Raw genomic sequence first — 20,918 nt, 5'->3', positions numbered from 1 at the left:
AACTGCCCCTGGGTCTGGAACGAACTCATGATGCACCAGCCAGAACATCTCCAACAACTCCACTCGCCTGAGCAAAGTTTAAGGTTAGCAGGAAAGCAGAAATCTAACAACCAACCTGGTGTCACAGCTTCTGAATTTTCCCCCATTAATCACTACTGACGTTTGCAGCATTAGTTGTCTGGCACAACTCAGGCAGAACAGCAGAGAACTGCAAGCTTCGAGAAACCTTGTGTACTCGTACACCAGTGATGCCATCTGGGTTAGTGCCAGTACTAAGCGCCCGCACCTGGTCCATCCCCAGAGGGAGATGTTGTCCCACCACAGCTGGACCACCGCAGCCACCCAGCCAGCACATGGGCTCTGTCACCACTTCATGTCCCCTTTTCCAGGCAGTGCCAGCTGGGTTAGCCATGACAGAAGGTGAAGTTGTCTGTGCTCACCCCCTCCTTTGGCCCTGGGATGGCTCAGTGGGCAACTCAGGGAGGACCTGAGCAGAGAGCAGCCTCCAGCAACAGCCTCTTCTCCTGGCACGACTGTTCAGTGTACTGCTGGTGTCTCTACAGCCTCAGCATCCCACTGTACTCTCTTATCTGAGGCACAAAACAGCCTTGGGAAACGGGAGCTTTTGCTATATGGAAGAAAAAGAAAAGTTCTCAAGTCTAAGCTACTTCTGTTACAGACTCCTTGAACAATTTTGAGTGCACATTTTGCCTCTCACAGCTTCCTCTCCTAAGCTCTTAGTTGGCAGGAATAATTATTTTTTCAAATCATTGCTGTTTACATTGTTATTTGGGTTAGGGATCATTTGTGACTGTTTCTAAAAACAGTATCAAATACACTGCAGCCCAGCCTCATACACAGGCTTTATGCACTGACTATAAGGCAATTTAACACACAGAAGACTGATCTCCAACAAGATAATCAGGCTCAGTATCACACAAGATGCAGAAAACTCTCTGGAACATGACATATACCTAGATATTCAAAAATTCTCAATGCAGCTGAGAAAAACAGGGGGAAGGGCACTGTGGGTGCTACTGAAAACCAGACTACTTGCTCTAAAACCTTTAAAAAGGGCTGTAGTCCTGAAAGTCTGGACCTCACCGCCGTTGTGTGGTTCTGAGTCTGTTTTTTTCAGCCAGTCTCTCTCTGAAAAGTTAGAATTATTATTCCTCCTTTATCTTAATTTTCATAGAGGGCTCCAGGACAGGTCTCAGTAGTCCATGCAATGTTGGCAGCAGCTACACCCTATGAGACGTGGAGGCTGTCGTGTTACAGCAGTTAAAACAAACCAGCACAGGTCCCACCTTGTTCCACCCTGGAACTCCAATCTCCACAGCCTGCACTGCACTTGGCTAATATTTACTGGGGAAGCAGCCTGAGAAGACAGCCTTAGATCAACACACACCTCAAACAGTGGAGGGCTACAGTTTGGGGTGTTTATTGAAACAGCTGCTAATCTAATTATTTTTGAGAATCTGGATTTATGCTGGCCATGAGGAACCCTGCATGGCAAAGACAGAAGAGAGGAAAAACGCTTTTATTTTGTTTGACGAGAGATGAAGTCTGGTTAGGAAAGGAGTTAAACGCACAGACAAGTATTACACAAGGCTCCTGTGGTTCGCAATAAAAAGAAGGTTTATTTCCTATATGGTTTATCACACAGAGAGACTAAATTAACTGACAAGACTAAAAGTTTACAGCATTAATTGTTGTTTCACTGCCTTTATATTGCCAAGCATTTATTATCTTTAAATAAAAATCTACTTTAAGAAGAAATATAATATGACCTCAGGGATCCTATACTAAATCTGGGTGCTTCTGATCTGCCTTACTTTCTACCTTTGAAGAACTCATATACCACAGATATTATTTACCAAAAGAGTCTCTCTGATGACTGCTATTCTAAAACAAAACCAAATAAATTTTTCAAGCGAAGAAAGCTTTTTCTCCTGAACTGCAATACCTAAATGTCATCATACAAAGGAAGAGGGGATTAAGAGAAAAGCTACGGATTAAATACAAGTTTTCTTCATCTTTCCAAAAGAGTCAGGCTGCATTGAGACACAACAGCAGGTCAGCAGAGCCACACCAAACCATCCTGGAGATGAAATATTCAGCAGACAATAGTCTGTATCAGCACCAGCTTTTTGACTGATTCATTTGCCCAGGTAACATTTCAAGTGCATATCATCCTGGGGGCCCCAGTTCCCCTCTTTATTTTAGTGCTGATTTGGACAAAATACTGTAACTTCAGAAACTGTGTCTTTAAGGGGAGGAGAGAGGGAGATAAATAGAAAGCTCACAAAAATTGGCCACATTGCAGATTCAAATACTTTCGGTAGCTGAAGCAGAACAGCAGCTGGCCAACTTCTCCTTGCAAGTAGCCAGGAAGGCCACGGCCTGGCAGTTTGCTCTCAAGGGGACTTCTCAGGAGACATCCTGAAGTCAGTCTTTACAGGAATTTTTAAAAATGAAGCATTTTCTAACACAGTAAGGACCTTCTCACCAACAAGCGATTCTCACCCACCGCATCCCGAAGGGAAGTGCCACCTTCCAGCTCAGACCAAGAGCACTGATCTGGATGCTGCCCACACCTCAGTGGCAGGCCCAGCCACCAACACAGCCATGACCTGGAGGCTACTCTGCAACCCTTTGCTGTCTTTATTTTTTTTAAGATCATTCTTGTCACCACGGTATCTGGTTTTTTTTTTTTATTATTTTGGTTGGGTTTGGGTTTTGGGTTTTTTTGTTTTGTTTTTTTGTTTGTTTGTTTGTTTGTTTTGTTGTTGTTGTTTTTTTTTTTTTCCAAACCACAAGCTTCCTTCTGGCTCTGTGCAAGCTAGCGTCTGCTTACCATGATCAGAAACTAAGGCAAATACACACTACATTTTATTTTTTAAAATATTAAGTCCCCCAGCTGTTTATTTGCTGTAGGATTGAGTTCTCCAGGCCTGGGCAAGCAGCCAAAATAGCTTAATTCCCCTGATGTTCTTCAGTCTCAGCCTAATGCTTGACAGCTGGCAGTGTGAGGTGATGGCTATCCTAACGCCTTCCAACCTGCTAATTTTGGTCCCAAATCATTATATGGAAGACATAGCTGTCTGTCCAGCTGCTCCTCAGTTTATACAGGTGTAAATTCCTGGAAGGAACATGCCCAAAGATAGTTTCATGGACCTACTTTGATCTTTTCACAGCATGCACAACTCAAACCTCAGTCCTCTGCAGGTGAAACAGAGGCTCTCATGGCTACCTCCCAGTACATTTTAATATAATTAAAGGAAACGGAAATTTAGAGAAAGATTGCTCAAGTACAAAAGTCTCATGGATTTGGCCACCAGAACCACGAGACTTGCCTATCTGCATTACAGGGTAGAAAGGAATTTCCAGTTCTTAATCAGGATTATCAGGTCACTAACAAGTAAGTTTGCAAACCTGCCCCTTTTTATCTTTTTATTTCTACTCACATATATTTTATTTTCTGCCTAGGGGAAAAAACAAACCTAGATCTATTATCCATAAATCAGCTTCACTTGAACTTCATTTCTATCCATGTCCAGTGAGAACATTCTAGGATATATTTTTAATTCATTCTCAAGAGTTATCCTGCTCTTCTCCCATTCTGCCAGTTGCTCTGCAGCTGCTGCTCTGGCTGAGTACATTTGCAACATGTGCACAGGAGTGTTCTTGGATAAGCGGCATTAAGTATTTCCTAAGGAGTAAGATCTTGTCCTCCTGTAGTCCGTGGCAAAACTCCCAGTAACATTAGCATAGCCAAAGGTTGATCCCATGAGGTGAATACAGATGTGCTGTTTAAACCTGCCTGGAAACCACTACTCTCATAAAAATGTGGGTTTATGTGAAAACTATTATTATTTGCCCCAGAGGCTGCCTCTTTTTTGTTTACATTGGGCTTTGCCAGTTTATTGTGACCTATGCCTAAGGCAGGAGGGGTTTCCAATACACCTACGTTATTACCTAGGTCTAAACATGATGTATGTCAGCATCTGCTGTTCATGCTGCAAAACCACATTGTTTTTGGAATCACCTGCTGTCTGTATCACCAAATACTTATGTTTCGTATGTAAGAAATGCTGAGATTGTGACTGGTGATGAGATGCATGAAGAACCTCCATGTTCACTTCTACAAGCTCTGGTTCACGTCTCCCTGTCTGCTTAAGAGCCCAGGAAAACAGAGTGGCATTTCAGCTTTGGTTAATGGAAACCTTTCCCCTGTCACACCTGAGCACAAGGTCCAACTCAAACCTCACACAGAGAGGCTGTGTATCACCTGGCAGAGATTGCTTCATGCTCACTCCCCCAGTTACTAACATCCCAATCCCAATCTGGATCCCATAGCAGGTTGCATTACATAGGCATAGGCAAGTCTTCCGTATGCAAAGTCTTATTCAATGTCCAGACTTCAAGATTTCAGTGTTTATCTCTCAACAGAAAGTTTTGAGCCTGCCAGCAGCTACTGAGTATCACATGGCTTCGCACAACATTTCTTACAGCCTTGCCCTCAGCTCCTGAACTGAACAGCACTTGTTCAGAAGGAAACAAAAAGGAGAATTATTATTAACTTCTGCTTCCCCCCCCAACCTCCTCAGGTTTCTAAGATACAGGAGACAAATATAGTTAAAAGTCCCTCTCATATCTACAGTCTCTCACAGCAACTCAGAGTTTGCAAAGCCGAGAGGGGTTAGTATTTCAGTCACATTGGTACGTCTGAACATAAAACAGATACAGAACCTGTTTACATTTCACAGGAGATTTCTAGTTACACCTAAATGTCCAGAGCCTCCTAATACTTTTACAATTGCAGGCATTTATAATAACCACCAACTTGAAAACAAACCAACACATCCCAAACACACACATATATTCTTTTCCATCAAACATTTTTCCTGGACATTTTCTTACATTTTTAAATGCAAACTGCCAATATAGTTTTGGGAGCAGAGCCAATTTCATCCAGGAACAGAGAACAGCTTTACTGGGTTAGATCCAACACTTGTCTACCCCAGTGTCCCATCTCCACCGGCCACAGATCCCAGGGAAGAATACGCCAACAGATTGAGCTCAGAGGGCTACATCACATTCTATCTTTCCAGACTCCAATAATCCACAGTTTTGAGTCAGAGGTGTAGTAATTATGTTTAATAGCCCTTAATAGACTTTCCCCTGTTAATTTGTCTCACTGCTTCCTGAGCCCATGCAATTTTTGCCATACATGATGTTCTCTGGCAGCGAGTTTCTCCATTAAACTATGTGTTATCAAACGAAGTACTTCATTTATTCTGAACCTACTGCCTGCTAGTCTCACTTGCTCTCTCCCAGTTGTTATATTAGGAAAAGTTCCGAATAATTGCTTCCTTTTTGTTCTCCCGTGCCTGACGTGGTTTTATCACTTTTCATACTTCTTCAGCAATTTCTCACCTGCAGAATTCTACCTATTTGGCTGCTCCTCCTACACTGATCACCTCACCCTACTTAATATCTTTTCTCACTTCTTCACGTCGTTTAAAGACAACAATTCCAGTCTATCAAAGATACAGACTTACCACAGTTTTATACAGCAGTATTGTTTGGTTTTTTCCTTTGAACTCTCTCATCCTAAAAATTCCTGACATTTTGTTTGTTTTTTATGACCACTGATAAAATATTTTTGTCGAATTACCTATTACGGCTCCAAGACCTCTTCTGATAAACAGTATTGGTTAGTTGAAACCTCACCCTTGCACAGGATGATGATTGTTTCTTCCCACTTTCCCACCCTGGTCAGGTGCAGGAGGCTGTGCAACCTCAGTTCACCAACAGCCTTGTCACCTCCAGATCACTTAGGGTACAGTGCAGATCTCTGCAGGATCTCCTTGTATCTTCCACATATTGCAAAAGCTGTCTATATATTCTAAAGTCTCGACTGTTATCTGGTTTATATAACTGGTGTGCAATCAATTATCTAAGCCAAAAAGAAAAAAAAAAAAAAAAAAAGCATTTCCTCTTATCCCATAGAAGCTTAGTTTCTTCATGAAAAAAATATTTTTAACCTAGCCAAAGCTTGTCCAAAACCTTCTGGAAGTCCAGGGATTCCATATTAAGGGATCAGCTTTATTCATATGCTCAGTGGCTACTCCAGGTAACTCAGCTGTGAGGCACTGCTTTCTTCTCTGACAGTGTATTGATTCTTCCCTCCGGTCTGTCCACAATCTGCTGGGAAAAAGTCTTAACAAAGAATAACATCAATTTGTCTAGCACAGGAAGATAGCTTGTAGCTTCCGGATTTCCCCAAGATCCTTTTTTAAACCACTGCTGCCTTTGGCTCCTTTCTTCACTCCAAGACCATAGCAATTCAAACAATAGGTCTCTCAACAGGTCATAGTTAAAATTTAAAGCAAGGCAGCATTCATGCATGGAAAAAGAGCCCACTAAAACTAAACTTTAGATAACTAATTAAAGAAATCGAATCACCACATCCAATTCTCACAGGGGAAACTAAGCCCAACAGGAAGAAGTTGTAAGTCAGGATGCCAAGACTACTTCAGCTGTATCCAGATAGCATTAACTTTAAACAGCCCACAGTTTGACATTAACCCATTTTCTTCTGGCAGCTTAAACCTCCCTCTCACTTTGCTACCTTCTGAATTTCAGAAAACATGCCTTAATGGTCAGCTGGATGTACTGTCCTGGAAAGGACCTGCTGTGGACAGAGGCTTTTTCCTGGGACAAATAATAGTAGACAAGCATTACCATTAAAACTCTTTCAGGCTTGATGAAACGTCCGACCAACAAAAGTACTTTAAATTTTATCATAAACTGAAGGTCTCTCCTGAATATGGCCAGGGTCAAACAAATGTCATTAACACTGTATTTTCATGTTTGAGTAGAAACATTCTTTGAATAGCATAACATTGATATAAATCATGGATTTGGTTCAGGTTTCCAGATCACTGATTAGTGCCAGGAACTAAGATCAGTGGTTCCAGGGCAGCAGCTCACGGGCTGGGGAGCACAAAGAACAGCTATGTAAGACAGAGCTCATCTGTCTCTGGCTATGACAACGTCACATCCTTAGCTCATCTTTTTATCATACAGGGGAATATGTTAGTTCTGTTTTGAGCTTGAACAGCTGATATCTGTCAATGTTTGTTTAGTTCCGTTTGTTTCCTCTTTCCACAATTCCTCCTCTTCTGGGAGGAACAAGAATAACCTTGCAGAGACTCTTGTTTTTGGCATCCTCTGCTTGTTACATGCATGCCAATTCCCTGACTTCTAGAGGAATTTTCTGAGTGTAACTTTAATGCCTCAGGACAAGAAAAGCTTCTTGTTCAACGTAACAAATATTTATTTAAAAAGCACAAGTGCTTAGCACTAATGTGACACTGTGTGGATCATATCTCAGAAAGTGCTGCGGTTCAGGGTTCAAGCAAAGCCAGTCCAAGCTGGCAGCATTTAGCTTCTTCCCAAAGGCAGCCTTTTCTCCCCAAGCAGCGCATAAGAAAGACATAGTCCTGATGCACCATCTCAAAATAAACACTGTCATACCTGCATATACAATCTACAGATATTCTCAGCAAAAAGCCTTTCCTGTCCTTAACTGTGGAGTATGAGTTCCCATCTTTCCCATGCTGTCAGAAAGCCGGTTTTATTTAAGCACAGTAGAATGTTTTTTATTTTGATATATTAAAATTATTGCAACAACTGCAGCCAATTTAATCTCTGGCTTTATTAAAAATTTTACTGTAATAGTTTAAGAAAAATATTTGACTTATCTAGAGTTTAGAACATTGACTTAAAAAAACAACCCATGAGGCAGATGGAACACATCCTAGCTAACTGCCTCACTAGATTTGCGTTATGTATTTTGTCTTCTACCCTGAGAGCTCTAATTCAGAACAATCCATACCATTTTACTGAGAGAAATTACATTTGGTTAACACTGGCTATCCAAAAAAGTACTTCATGCATGTTATGTTTACACAAGAGACAGGTTTAAAAATCAGTACCAAGCCTAACAAGTCAGTTTTCACCCACAGTATATAAACTGCATGAGCTAAGTATCACAGAAATTTATATACACTCATGATATTGTTTTTAAAACTACAGAACCAGTTTATTTTTCCTATACTACATGGTTTTACCTAAACTTGCACCATATTACAAGACTACTTATAAAAGATTCATATCAGTGTTTTCTTCTCATAGCAACTGCACTGACAGGCAGCACCACTCAGACCAAAGGAAGTTCATTAGCAGCTCCAGAACGTCTGCTGCCACTGCTCGGGGCGTCCAGGATGACAAATGTGACCACATGCATCCGGGCTTTGACAACACATCTGCAACCTTGCACACAACTGCAGAACAAGGCACACTTACTGTACACACTGATAAAAATACTGGATGCAAAGAGCCACCCTGCTGTCGCTGCGTTTGCCCTCAGCAAGGCTCAGCACAGAGCTGCCTCCTGCACCCTTGGGCTGCTCACGCAGCAAAGCACCAGCCGCTCAGCAACCTCAAAGCAGCCAAATAACACAGAAACAGAAAGCACACAGACTTTATTCACTCTATCTTAAGCTGGCAATATTTGCATTTATTGTGATAAGCAGAGGAAAAAGGCCCTAGAGAGACTGAAATGCAAAATATACTTTTTTTTTTTTGTACAATCTCTCTCTCCCTGTATTACTTCACTGGGATTGCTTCAGAAGGCTGAAGCAGCTTCACCAGCTTTCCCAAAGCCTGGAGTGGTTGAACAGGGACAAAAGCTGGTGCCTACACACAACTCTGCTCGTTTCCAGTCACTCTTCTCCAAAACTGTTCTCCCTCAGGTGCAATCCGTAACGCCCTAGAAAGCACTTGCCACTGGCTATGTATCTCCATCAGCACCAGAAAGTGCTCCTGTACCTTACTGGGTTATATGGGGGAAAAGAAAAGTCACTGCAAGCAAATGTTTGTTCTCCAGACCACAGGCCACTTTCCTCTTTGTTTCCTTGTGGGTGGGGAGGAGAAGACCCAGATCATTTCCCAAGCAAGAAAACCATACAAGAAAAACAGGAAAGCCCCCACATCCCTAACTTTGTGAATGAAAAAATAAAACTAAAATTTCCTTTCCTCTCTCAAAATATCCCTACTCAGCAGCGAGTCTGATGTGTAACATGAACTCCAATTCTGGAGTTCATCTCTTATTTTTGCCATGTCTGCAGACGCTGTAGGAGGCGAGGAAGGAAAACCACCCACGCAGCCATCAAAACAAGTGAGGGGGGAGAGCCTGGAGAGATGGAAGCGCGGGCTGTAGACCACAAACACGAAGTGCCTGACTCCGAGGAGCGGTCTGGACACCAGAGGTTTGATGCAGCAGTTTCCACAGCCCACAGCGCTGGCAGCGGCACACGGGAGAGCTCATCCCACTGTCTCCAGTGCTGGCACTTCACTTCCATAGCCACAGCCTCCAGGTTTCATCCATACTCCTGGAGCTTGCAAGGGGACGTTGGATGAACCAACATGGTTCTCGTGGACAAAGTCTGTAGTCAAGACCGGTGCAGTTGTTGGCAACAAATGCACACTTGTAAGACTGAGAAGAATTTAAACAGCTGGCTGCTTTCCACATGAGATCAATAAAACTGGTAATCCAGCTGCCTTCAGGAAGATGCACATGAGTGCTTCTGGCACTGCCGGAAAGCCAGGGCAAGCTCTTACCCAAAAACCAACAAAGTATTTGAATGCTAATGGAAAAAATCATAGGCTGGGCTTCAGCTTTTTCCCTCCTCAGCTTCTTCCAGAAGCAAGAGTCTAATTACTCTTTGGCCTCTCCTCCTTTCGTCTCTTGAAGGATTTGAAAAGAAGTCTACAGTCAAATCACTCTCACAGCCTGCACAGTCCCTGCTCGAGCCAACGCTTGGGTGATTCTGAATGTGGCATTTGTGTCTGTCATTTTATGTTTGTAGCCTCCAACACTGTCTCATATTAAGTAACACTGTTCACTTCAACTGTACATCACACAGAAGGACTCCTGGACAGAAGCTACACATGCATATTCCCATGTTCAGTATCTACAGCTCATTTTCATAATTACAATCCCCCGTGCGTCCTTGCCCTAGTCCATGACTCACCAGTACAACATTCACACCGAGAAAGATTAAAGAGAAAGGGCAACTTTCTGTAAAAGACTTCCAAATACAGCAGGAAACTGGTGCTGTAACTATTACATTATGATTTCTGGGGTGAAATTGAATACAAGGTCAGACCAAGACTGCAATAATCATATTTTGTCCAAGTCCTTAATTATAAATCTACAATGTATTCAGTTATCTCTGCTTATGAGAACCACCTCAAACCACAGTCACCTTTACCAGCGTATAAAGCAAACCCCACGACCAAGTACAAACACAGAACTTTGCAATCAATGAAATACCAAAGATAACTGAGCACTAACTCCTCAAGCTGAAAAGCCTGTCAGGGGGCAGCTGGGCAATCACACTTTCTGCTGTAACGCCCATGCCCTGACTCTGAATGACATGTACACAGGAGTTAAGTGAACTTCACCAGAAATACCTTTAAACATACTTGTAAAATGCCTTTGCTTAGACATGAGCTTCATATGATATTTTCTTCCTCACAGATACATACTACTGAATATAAACTTCATGAAGAACAGTGCCTTGGGGAAACATTTTATCTACTATGATGTGGCAAATTATACTGCATAACAAAGTATGACTTTGTCAATAAAAGACCACAAAATTTGGGCACCCTCCAAGACTTATAGCCCCAGGCTGAGAGGTGTGAAACAATCTCAACCCCTTTTCCCTTCACAAAAGCTACACCAACTTACAGAAATGAGTCAGTTGTTTTCTAGGATGGAGGAGATTTTATACTTATTTCTGTTTTGCTTCTACTCAAGCAAATTAGCCTTTTGAAAATCAAAATAGCACAGTGCCAGGCATCACTGACAGTACAAAGCCAACTTAGCAGGAATGAGAGCCCTTACAGGGCTGATGTTAGCCAGTTCAGTTACTTTCCTGGAAACAGCTTTGACCCTGTTCCATCTCTCTGTAGCAACCTTCTCTGGTGTGAATTTTCCATTCCCAGAGTGGGTTATTTCAAATTCAGCACCTAGAAAGGCTTCTCTGGTCCTCCAAGCAAAGCCTGTCTCACCAATGCCCTAAGACCCATGAAAACGACTCATTCCCATCAAGCACATTTCCCTCTGGATAGGTGCCTCTCTGTCTTACTTTAGGTTGAAACCTCAATTAAAATTCTTATATTAGAAAGAAAACAGCCACCCGGTGAGATACTCGGTTGATCCCTGCCAACAGAAACACCCTCGGTGTACTCAGTAAACTGAGAACGTGCAAGTCCTGCTCATTACCACAAGATTACTTGAGCTGCACTAGCTTTAGACACAGGCATGAGTATATATACATATATATACATGCCATAAAACTGGCAATTATGTGCATGTTACGCTCAAATTCCACAAAAACAGACTACGCCAACGCTATATTCAAATTCCACAGGCAAGGATGCACAAACGAGCCTAAAAGGCAGCAGTAAGTCAGAATCAAGCCTTGTAACGTGTACAATCCACACAAAGACAAGACAGCATTGTAGAAGCCACTAAGCTAATAATTACAAACCTAATTTAAAACCCGGAACACATGGTCAGGATTGAGATCAGCGGGCGCACCCCTGGACCTTGGTATCACCACACTGACAGAAATCAATAGCTGCCATTTAGAGGTCACTGATAACAATCTATAGCAACTGAGTCAGTCAACTTGAAACCTATTAACAGCTGTCGTAGAAAGAATTACTTTTTCAATTTGCTAATGACCGCTTCTTTCCTTCCAGATGACCATTTTGTACAAACACAGCAGAAATCCCTTTGGACTCCCCCTTATGAATGAACTGTTCAGGATTTCAAGACACTCTCCAGATCAGCATCAGATAATCATCTGCTTTCACAGTCAGCATCAGGATGTCGATGTTGACACTGACATCAAGATTAACGAAAGTGACATGGGAAGAGGGTGACAGCAGGGACACCCAAGGCACACACTCCGGTGCCATCTGCACTCCACCACTACAGGGCTCAGCCTCTGTCATTAGAGCTAAATGAGGGGTTACAGCACCACAGCCATCAAAGGCAAAGCTTACCAACGTGGTATTTTATCTGCTGAAGATCACACATTCATGACTGCACTCAACTGGAGAATGAGAATTCAGTGAGGGCTTTTTCTACCTTCTGCACTTCACTGTCCTCTACAGGTTTGGGAACCCACAGCTGAAGTACACAGCCTAACAGTGACATGACAGGTCATCACACAGACACAGCTTAGCCTCTTTAACTACTTGCAGTAAAAGTCACTGATCATTAACTGCAACATCTGGCATTTTGTAAATCTCTGGCATTTTGTAGGTCTCCAGCACATTCATACTAAGTCCAGCAAAACCCCCTGGATTTTAGACTCAGAGCATTTTTCACACAGATCAAACAGAAATTGGACAATCTTGAGGACACTACTGCTCTAAGCTACAACTGAACCTTGGTAAAAGCTCCCAGGTTTTTTGTTTGATTGATTATTTTGCTTTGGGAAAATACAGTGTTCTGACCGAGCTCTGCCTACAATGAACTAGGGCCATAAGAAGCAAACCCAGTATTCCTACATGGCAAGAAACTGCAGTTACTCGGACAGTAGCCACACATGCCTGCCACAATTAATTGTCTGAAATAAGAGGAATAAACTAATCAAAACCGAATATTGACATGATGAGTGACACCACTTAGAAATAAACTTCAAGGACAATAACAACAAAAAAAACAAAACAAAACAAAAATAAATAAATAAATAAAAAAGAAAACCACAACACCACGAACATTGTTGGCTTTGCCCTCCCAGCGCAGGACGAGCGGTGCGAAAGCGTGACACCCACTCGGACCTGCCAAAGCCAGCCCGGCCGCGGCTGTGGGAGCGGCACACACAACTCACAGAACAAGCTGCGAAATCACGAAGGAAATGACATTTTATTCTCGACGGCCAGCTGCGGCACACACACCTCCCCACGAGCGCCGGCTGCTCCCCTCGGCCGGCCGGGGCGGGCGAACCCGGCTGCCCCAGCCTCGCCTCACGCTGCCCGGCCCCCCGCGTCCCCATCCCCGCGCCGCCGCCCGCCCGCTACAACTTTCCCGGGGCACCCCTTACCGCCGTGGAGCCGGAGGAGGAGGCGATGTAGACCTTGATGACCATGCTGGGAGGCGGCGGCGGCGGCGGCGGGATGCGGAGCCGGGCGGGTGGGTGTGAGCGGGCGGCGCGGCGAGGAGCGGGCTGGGGCTGGGGCTGAGGGAGGGCGGGCGGGAGGCGGTGGGAAGCCCCGCCCCGCCTCGCCGCGCTCACTGGGCTGCCAGCCCAGCAGTCACCGCCACCCAGCCCGGAAGAGGGAAAATGCCTTTTTTTTTTTTAAAAGAAAAAAAAAAAAAAAAGGAAGAAAGGGGCGAGGCGAGTTCTCGACGAACCACGCGAGAGGTGCGGGGGAGGGGGCGCACGGCGGGGGCTCGGGCGGGGCCGCTGCCTCAGGCACGGGGGTGAGGAGCGGGGCGGGGGGAGCCGCAGAGCCGGGAAGGACCGACCCGTCCCTGGGCTCCGCCGTTACCGCTCGCCGCCCTTCGGCAGCTTCCCCTCCGCCCTGGAGACACGCCATCTCCTCTCGTTCCGGCGTGCCCGCGGCCGTGCCTCGCCGGGCAGCACCTCGCTACCCCCGGGAGGCCGGAGCCAGCCGGCGGCTCCCTGCCCGCCGGCCCCCTTACCGTGGCCTGTCACTTGGAGGGGTGACGGACGAAGTTTGGGTTGTGTAGATGTTACTGGGCAATGAGAATTAAGAGTTTCCACTTAAAATTTATTCCAGCGTGAAAGCTGCTGTCCAAGTGACGCGTCAACCCACGCCGAAAGACAGGCTGGGCATCCAGTCGAGTTCTTTGCCTTCCCGCAATTCATGGTGAAGCATCTTCCACACAAACAATAAAAGCATCAAAAGCCACAAAGCGGCACCGCCACCGCGGGTCTGCCCCTGGCTGCGACAGCCCCGCGAGGCTCTGGCCGGGTGCTGGAGCTGTGCACGGGGCCCAAAGGGCCGCTGCCCACCACCGCGCGCTGCCCTTCCACCGCAGGCCATGGCATCGCCTGTATTCACTAGGGCCCCCGGACGAGACCTCCAAGAGTGCTTAACTGTTACGGTGACACGTTATTTAGGGAAATTTACATTCAGCACCTGCCCCTTTCCTCTGGTATTCCACATAATACCTTCTATATATTTTATTGTACATTCTGATAGCAACTTCACGGAAAGTGGAAAATAATTGTGGTGATAAACATAGCAAGCTGAAATGGTAACACCTACCAACTAAGATGAAAGAAAGATACTTGTTCTGCTCTTGGCAAAAAGGAAGGAGGTATTTCTGAAATTATCTTTTCTGAACAAATTAAGCGATCCTGTTTCAAATTACCAGCTGTTCTTTCTAACCACAGACAAGATTTTTAAAAAAATGAATTAAAAAGCCTATTAAGTGATTTATATTAATTTTATTATTTTGCCAATAGTAAGAGGAAAGAAATATTTTGAGGATGACATGCCTAATTTTGATACTACTTACGATATGTATCCGACTCTGAGACTGTCGTGAGATTTATGTATGTTTTGAAAAAGCAGTAAACCAAAATGTATTTAGGATGATGGCACACAATAAAAATTCCCTGGTTCAGGGAATTTCAAGCTTCAATAAAAACAAATGGTGTACTTTTTAATATCTTTAAAACAAACCAAGTTAAGTCCAGGAGATTAAAATTCCGCAAAAAGTGGTTTTTTGGATGTGTTTGTAGAGCTTCCTTCACAACTGCTTCAGAAATGCACTGATAATTCCCATTTCCTCCAAGGCACCACTCTATGTACCAGTCTGTAACCTGATTCATGACAAGGAACACGAGAGGTAGAAACCACAGCTTATCAGAAAGAATGAAAAAATGCAGGTGGAAAGCAGGATATATAGGTTTATTTGAACTTTTGGCTCACTTGTCATTCTGCTGGCTGGCCGCCTGGTCTCTGGCCAGCCTTCCTCTCCTCGTCACACACTTAGCTCCTCAGAGTTGAAATTCTACAGGAATGAGCTGCACCTTGTCTTTCTGCCTACTAAAAAAACTGGTATAATCATTACTCTCAAAAGTGCACTTTAGGAGGCATTTTATCTTCATGAAAGAAGATTTATGAAGTTAAGAACAATACATGAACTGGGTATTATTGAAATGACTAGGTTTTCTTGACTCATAATAGTAAATTTTCTATTCTATTGGCAGAAAAGCATTGTTTTCTACTCCCAGACTACTCGTGTAAAATCCATGGTATTATTTTTGTTTTTACTATTAAACAGTTGTGAAGTGTTTAATTATCCCTCTCAAGGTAGACCAAAACCTCAGACAAAATGAACGAATTGATATTATGCCTCTAAGAGGAAAACCTCCTGCTCTTGTGCAGCCAACAAAACAGTATGTATATAATATTCAGGGGTGACTGTCATCTCCTCAGTTCCTTTGTACACTTGCTGTAGCGTGTGTTTGTACAAGCCATCTTGTCAGGCTGCATCTTTTATTACTGTTGCTAGAAGGAAAACAAAATAGCCGATTTTTGGTTTATATTATTTTATATATTATAAAGCAGCAATATATTGTCTAAGTGGCAGCACTGGCACTGACTTCAGTGGCAGCAGGAGTGTAAGTGCTCCCCAGTGGGGAGCCCAGTGGATTGGCCACCTCAGAGTCATCCAGAGATTTCAGATAAAAATGTTGCTGGTAATGTTAAAGATCTACTCATTTTTTTTCTTAAATAACAGAGAAGGATGGGGGCTTCTCAGCACTGGCAAATTAAGCTATTAAAAAAAAAAAAAAAAAAAGAAGAAAAATGTAGTAGAATCACACAATGAAAGATATTACAGTAATCAACTGCAAAATCCCTCTTGTATAAAAGGTCAGGAAGCACATGTGCTTCAAATGCTCCACTGCTTCTCTGTAACCACGGAGAGAAATACATCCAGAATTCAAACAGCAAATATTTGTCTAGTAACGTGAGGCTGCGCCAGGTTTCGTTCCGTGATTGTGCCCGTACTATTGCTAGAGGAGGTGATCTGGACCCGTCCGAACTTCTGAAATGGAGGGACGTGTTATCGGTAAGACATGTCACCCCAACGCTCTCAACAGGAAATAATAAATCTATTTTTCATGCCCAATCCCAGCCTACCAAGCTTGCCAATAATGGGAGCCAGAAGGCAAACTGTGGCTCAGAGCACCTCTGGCTTCACCCCGCAAGAGCCACGTCCCGCTGCCGCCTGTGCCAGCACACCGCCGCTTTGCGGGGGGTGGAAACTCCGCTCCCCTGCGCCCGCAGGTTTGTGGAAGAGGGTGGAGAAGTCCCGGCCTGCTTCTCCTCCTCCCTCTCATTTGGAATCAGAGCAAGGCCGGAGTTTCTTTGTTTTGGTCTATAATTGTGCAAGACACACGGCAGCTGGCTGCACGAGGAAGTAAACCCCACTGCCCCGAACATGGCGCTCGGTCTTCCCGCCGTCCGCCTGCCGCGTACCGCTGCGGCGGGACTAACGGGGTGACGCTGAACCCCTCAGCACGCAGAGAAGCGATCCTGTGTGCCACAGCCCGCCACGCGAACCACCTCCCCGCCCCGGGATTAACGCCTGCACCCGCTGCCGCTTCGCGCGGGGTGCTCGCCGCACCCCCTCGGAGCCGTCCCCAAGAGTATTACCGGCACGAGAAGGGCCAGACCAGGCTGCAGGCTCCGTCCCTGCCCGGGACCCCCCCGGTGCCGCTGTGCCGGCCCCCCCCGGCCCCCCCGCCAGCGGCCCCGCCCGCGCCCGCCACTGCCTGCCGGGACCGCGCCCCCTGCTGGCGCAGGGCGGCGCCGCGGCCCCCCCCCCCCCCCGCCTGCTCGGGCCTGGCCCGGGGACACACACACAGACACACACACAGACACACAGACACCCCCGCACCGCCGGGTAACGGGGACACCCGCGGGGCCTGCAGGTTGCAGGAGCACCCAGCGGTTTTCCCTGCGTTTGGCGACCCCGTTGTCACGGCTGGGTTTTGCTTGGGGCGAACGGGAGCGCGGCTCGCGCCGGAGGAGCGGCCTGCATGCAGGGGATGCGGGCTGTAACCTTCGCTCCTGGGTCTCCGCTTGCAAACACAGGCGGGATGGGTGGCTTGACAGTTGCCTGGAGCTCTGTAAATGCGAATTAAAACTCCACTTTGGGGGCCTGGGAGCACCTGCCTGGGCGCTTGGGCTGAAGCGAAGCTCCCAGCCCTGGGCACTGTGCTGTGACGGGCCGGCAGCGTGGAGCGTCCTTGTGCAGGCTCGTTGGATGGCACTGGGATGGAACCAAGCTGGAGGATGACCCCACGTACACACACACTGCACTGCAGCAGCTGCCAAGTGTATGTCGTGTAGATCACGGAAAGGTTTGGGTTGGAAGGGACCATCCAGTCCCAACCCCCCTGCCCCAGGCAGGGACCCCTTCCCCCAGCCCAGGGTGCTCCCAGCCCCGTCCAACCTGGCCTTGAACCCTTCCAGGGAGGGGGCAGCCACAGCTGCTCTGGGCACCCTGGGCCAGCACCTCACCCTCCACTCAGGGAAGAATTTCTTACTTATACCTAATCTAAATCTTCCCTCTTTCAGTTTAAAACTGTTACCCCTCGTCCTATCCCCACAGCCCCTGATAAAGAGTCCCTCCCCACCTTTCTTCTACCCCCATTAAGTACTGGGAGGCTGCTCTAAGGTCTCCCCGAAGCCTTCTCTTCTCCAGGCTGAACACCCCAACTCTTTCACCAGGGTCTTCTACACCACCTGTTCCACTTTACTAGTTTGTTCCCTTTGTACCCCTCTACCTGCCAGAATTGATCTGGGCAGTTTTGCCAAGCCTTATACAAGTCTAAGGCCGGGCAGCCCTTTAAAATATTTTTGGCAATGTACATCTTATGCTTAAAAAAAAACCCAAGCAAAAATCTAAACCGAAGCCAGAGGTGCCAACTAGTCCAAAGGCTGGAGGTTCTGCATTCCTGCCCAGCAATACGTCTGCAGTGGCAGCAAGGCCGCAGCAGGAGCTGTGCTCTTGCCAGGGTCGCCTGCTTGGCCAGTGCTGGCCATCAGCAGCCAGACCCCAACTCCTGCCCCAGCTCCCTGCTGCGGCTCACACAGCTGCCCGGGCTGCAACACCGGTACTGACAGCACCATTACAGGGCTCAGCTACAGCAGCTGTTATGGGGATTGTCACCGTTCCCTGCCCCTGGCACCCTCCTGTCCCTCTGCTGACTTCTGCCCAGGGAGGGACTGGCCACACACAACAACCTGCTGCAAGTTTAATCCTTCCTTTTCCTTGTGCTCCGGAGTGGCCATCCATCCTACAGGCTCTGAGCCACCAGCCGGCCCCGTCTCTGACAAGCCCTGTGCATGCTCCTGTAGTGTTTAGCAACTCTCAAGTACCTGAGGGAAGTACATGGAAGGGGATACTACAGATAGCTGGATTTCAGCCAGAATAATAGGAATAGTTACCCTTTTAATGCCATTTTAGGCCAGTTTGTTCAACTGGACATTCACATTGAGCTGCTGCCCCAAAAGGCAGAAAATACACTGCAGAAGGCTGCCAACAGCCTTGCCTGGTCCCTGGATCCCACTAACTCAGGACCAGGGCTGGACAGAACACATTTTTGTGCTCTGAACACTAAATCCTGCCTTCCCTGAGCCTGTCCAGTGACAAAACGGCAGTTCCTGATTGCTGTGAGCTCAAAACAGCTGAAAGAAGGGGAAGTGGGGCTACAAATCAGTACATGATGCCTGCCATGCCATCGTTTCAAGATAAATTTTTACATACTTGCAAGATAATCAGTACATTCACAGTTGAAGAGGGCTTGGGGTTTCCCAGGACCAAGACAGTTTTGGTCAAAGGACTGGCACACAGGCTTGCTCTGCCCCCTTCCCTCTCCTTGCACTCTGGACATCTTCAAACGGCTGTTGGAAAGACTTGTTAAAAAAAAAGTGCTATAAGTAGCATGGCTTTGTAAAGCTTCACTGTGCTTACTTGGTCACAACCCTCTCACGTGCTGAGTCTCCCTGGGAATGGATTTGAAAACCTGGTGGCATCAACCATCTCCCAAGGCTGTGTGTGGAAGCAGTTTTAAAGACAGGCTCACACACTTCTGCAGTGCAGTGAGGACCATCTGGCAATGGTTAGTTTGTTATTATTTGCTTAGTCGATTTATTCTAACCCTTTCCGATGCTTCAGCACAAGACAGATCCTCAGGCGGGCTTGTGAGTTCCTGTCTGGGAACTTCCCCAGCCTCCTCCACAATAAACGCAGATGCAAAACACTCATTTGGGTTTTCTGTTCCAATATTGTCTTTTCTACATACTGCTTTTATATCTCAATAGCCGATTCGTTCTAGAAAATGTCTTTCAGGCTTCCTGCTCCTGACAAGACTGAAAAATGATTTATTATGCTTTTTAAGTCTTTTTGCTAGTTGTGTGTCCAACTCTGTTATTTACATAACTATTTTTACTGTTCACTTATTTAGAGTATTTTCTGTTTTCTTCATTAAAACACAAACCCAACATTTTGAAGGATGCCTTGTTTCCAATAGCTTCACATGTCCATCCATTTAGCCATGTTTGACTTTTTTTAGCCATTTTTTTAGCCATGCTTGATCTTCCTACATGCTTTTTTGACAGGTGATATGCATTTGATCAGAGCTTCCAATGTGATGTCTTTCAGTAGTCTCCATGCTGCATAAAACCCTTTTATTCTTTTAGCCACTCCTTTCAGCTTTTTTTCAAGAAGCTTTCTCACTGTTACAGAGTCCCCCTTTCCAAAATTAAGAACAACAGGGCATTTATTTGGCTTTTCTTGCTTTGATCAGAGTGGTGACTCCTAAGTACGTAATGGTCACTGATTCAAAGACCAATTGGTTAGGTCCTGTTCTCTTCCCTCAACCAAATTGAGAGTTGCTTCTCCTTTCTTGGCTTTCCTGACCAGCTGCTCTGTAAAAGGTCATTAGTAGTGTCTAACCATTCACCCTCACACATAAATCCTACGTGGTCTACATTGAGACGTTAGGCATTTCCCATTGCAGTTGTGTTTTCTGCCCTTGCCACCTCCTTTTTTTTTCATCATCTCTGTTAAGTGAGCCGGTGGAGTTAATCCCATGTTGTAAGGGTAGTAGACATTTCCACTTATTTCTATGTTGAGAAGTCACCAAAACTTTTAATAATCTCCCTTGTGTTAGGTGAGGAAATACATTTTCTGGTTTATAATGCCAGTTTGCAGATCTGTCCTAGAATGGAGTGTACCAGACTCCAAAGGTGCCTGCTTTTCTCTGCTGACTACAGAAGTCCAGACAACTAACCCACATGTAAGCATCTGCTTTTGTATAGATGAATCCTGCCTGTAGCTCTCTGGAAGTTGTTCTTGTTTTGCAGATTGTATTTATGCATCCCAGTATGGCATTTGCATTTTTTGCCATCATGCGACCTCGCAATAAGGGTGTATCCCAGTTCTGGGGACAGGACTCCACACGGTGCTTCATGCAAGGCCAGGAACTCGCATCACTTCGCCCACACATGTGAGTCCTGACGCTCTTCAGACTTGCCTTTCTCTTCTCACATGTACTACCATAACCTCATATTTTTGAGAGAACTGTTACTGTAATAGCAGTCATCATACGTTTGAGACCTGTACAGCAGTGCATACCATGCTATCATTGTGGAGGAAAAGGCAAACAAATTACAGCGTTAGCAACTGATCTGCTGATGAAACTACTAATTTTTCTTTTGTGCTTTTTCTAGCTTCATTTTAGCAGTAGTCTTAGTTTTGACTGCTTTTC

At 45.5% G+C, this 20,918-nt stretch overlaps 1 protein-coding gene and 1 long non-coding RNA gene across 2 annotated transcripts in view; both read right to left on the bottom strand.

Annotated features, from left to right (window-relative positions):
- SH3BGRL (SH3 domain binding glutamate rich protein like) overlaps positions 1–13,339 on the bottom strand; it is a 36,310-nt gene extending 22,971 nt beyond the window's left edge. The window contains exon 1 of the mRNA XM_042807285.1: positions 13,200–13,339. Coding sequence (XP_042663219.1) covers positions 13,200–13,244 — 45 coding nt within the window. The 5' untranslated portion in view covers positions 13,245–13,339. The remainder of the gene's footprint in view (positions 1–13,199) is intronic.
- A 2,327-nt stretch (positions 13,340–15,666) lies between these two features.
- Positions 15,667–16,875, bottom strand: LOC116963737. The gene is made up of 2 exons (XR_004408370.2): positions 16,795–16,875; positions 15,667–16,183 (listed from the first exon to the last, which is right to left on the bottom strand). It is a non-coding gene; the product is annotated as an uncharacterized LOC116963737 (long non-coding RNA).
- Positions 16,876–20,918: the final 4,043 nt, after the last annotated feature.

This window comes from Tyto alba, unplaced genomic scaffold (genome assembly GCF_018691265.1).
Source record: "Tyto alba isolate M040663 unplaced genomic scaffold, T.alba_DEE_v4.0 Super-Scaffold_5, whole genome shotgun sequence".
Lineage (NCBI taxonomy): Eukaryota > Metazoa > Chordata > Aves > Strigiformes > Tytonidae > Tyto > Tyto alba.
This window is presented reverse-complemented; position numbering and strand designations above follow the sequence as displayed.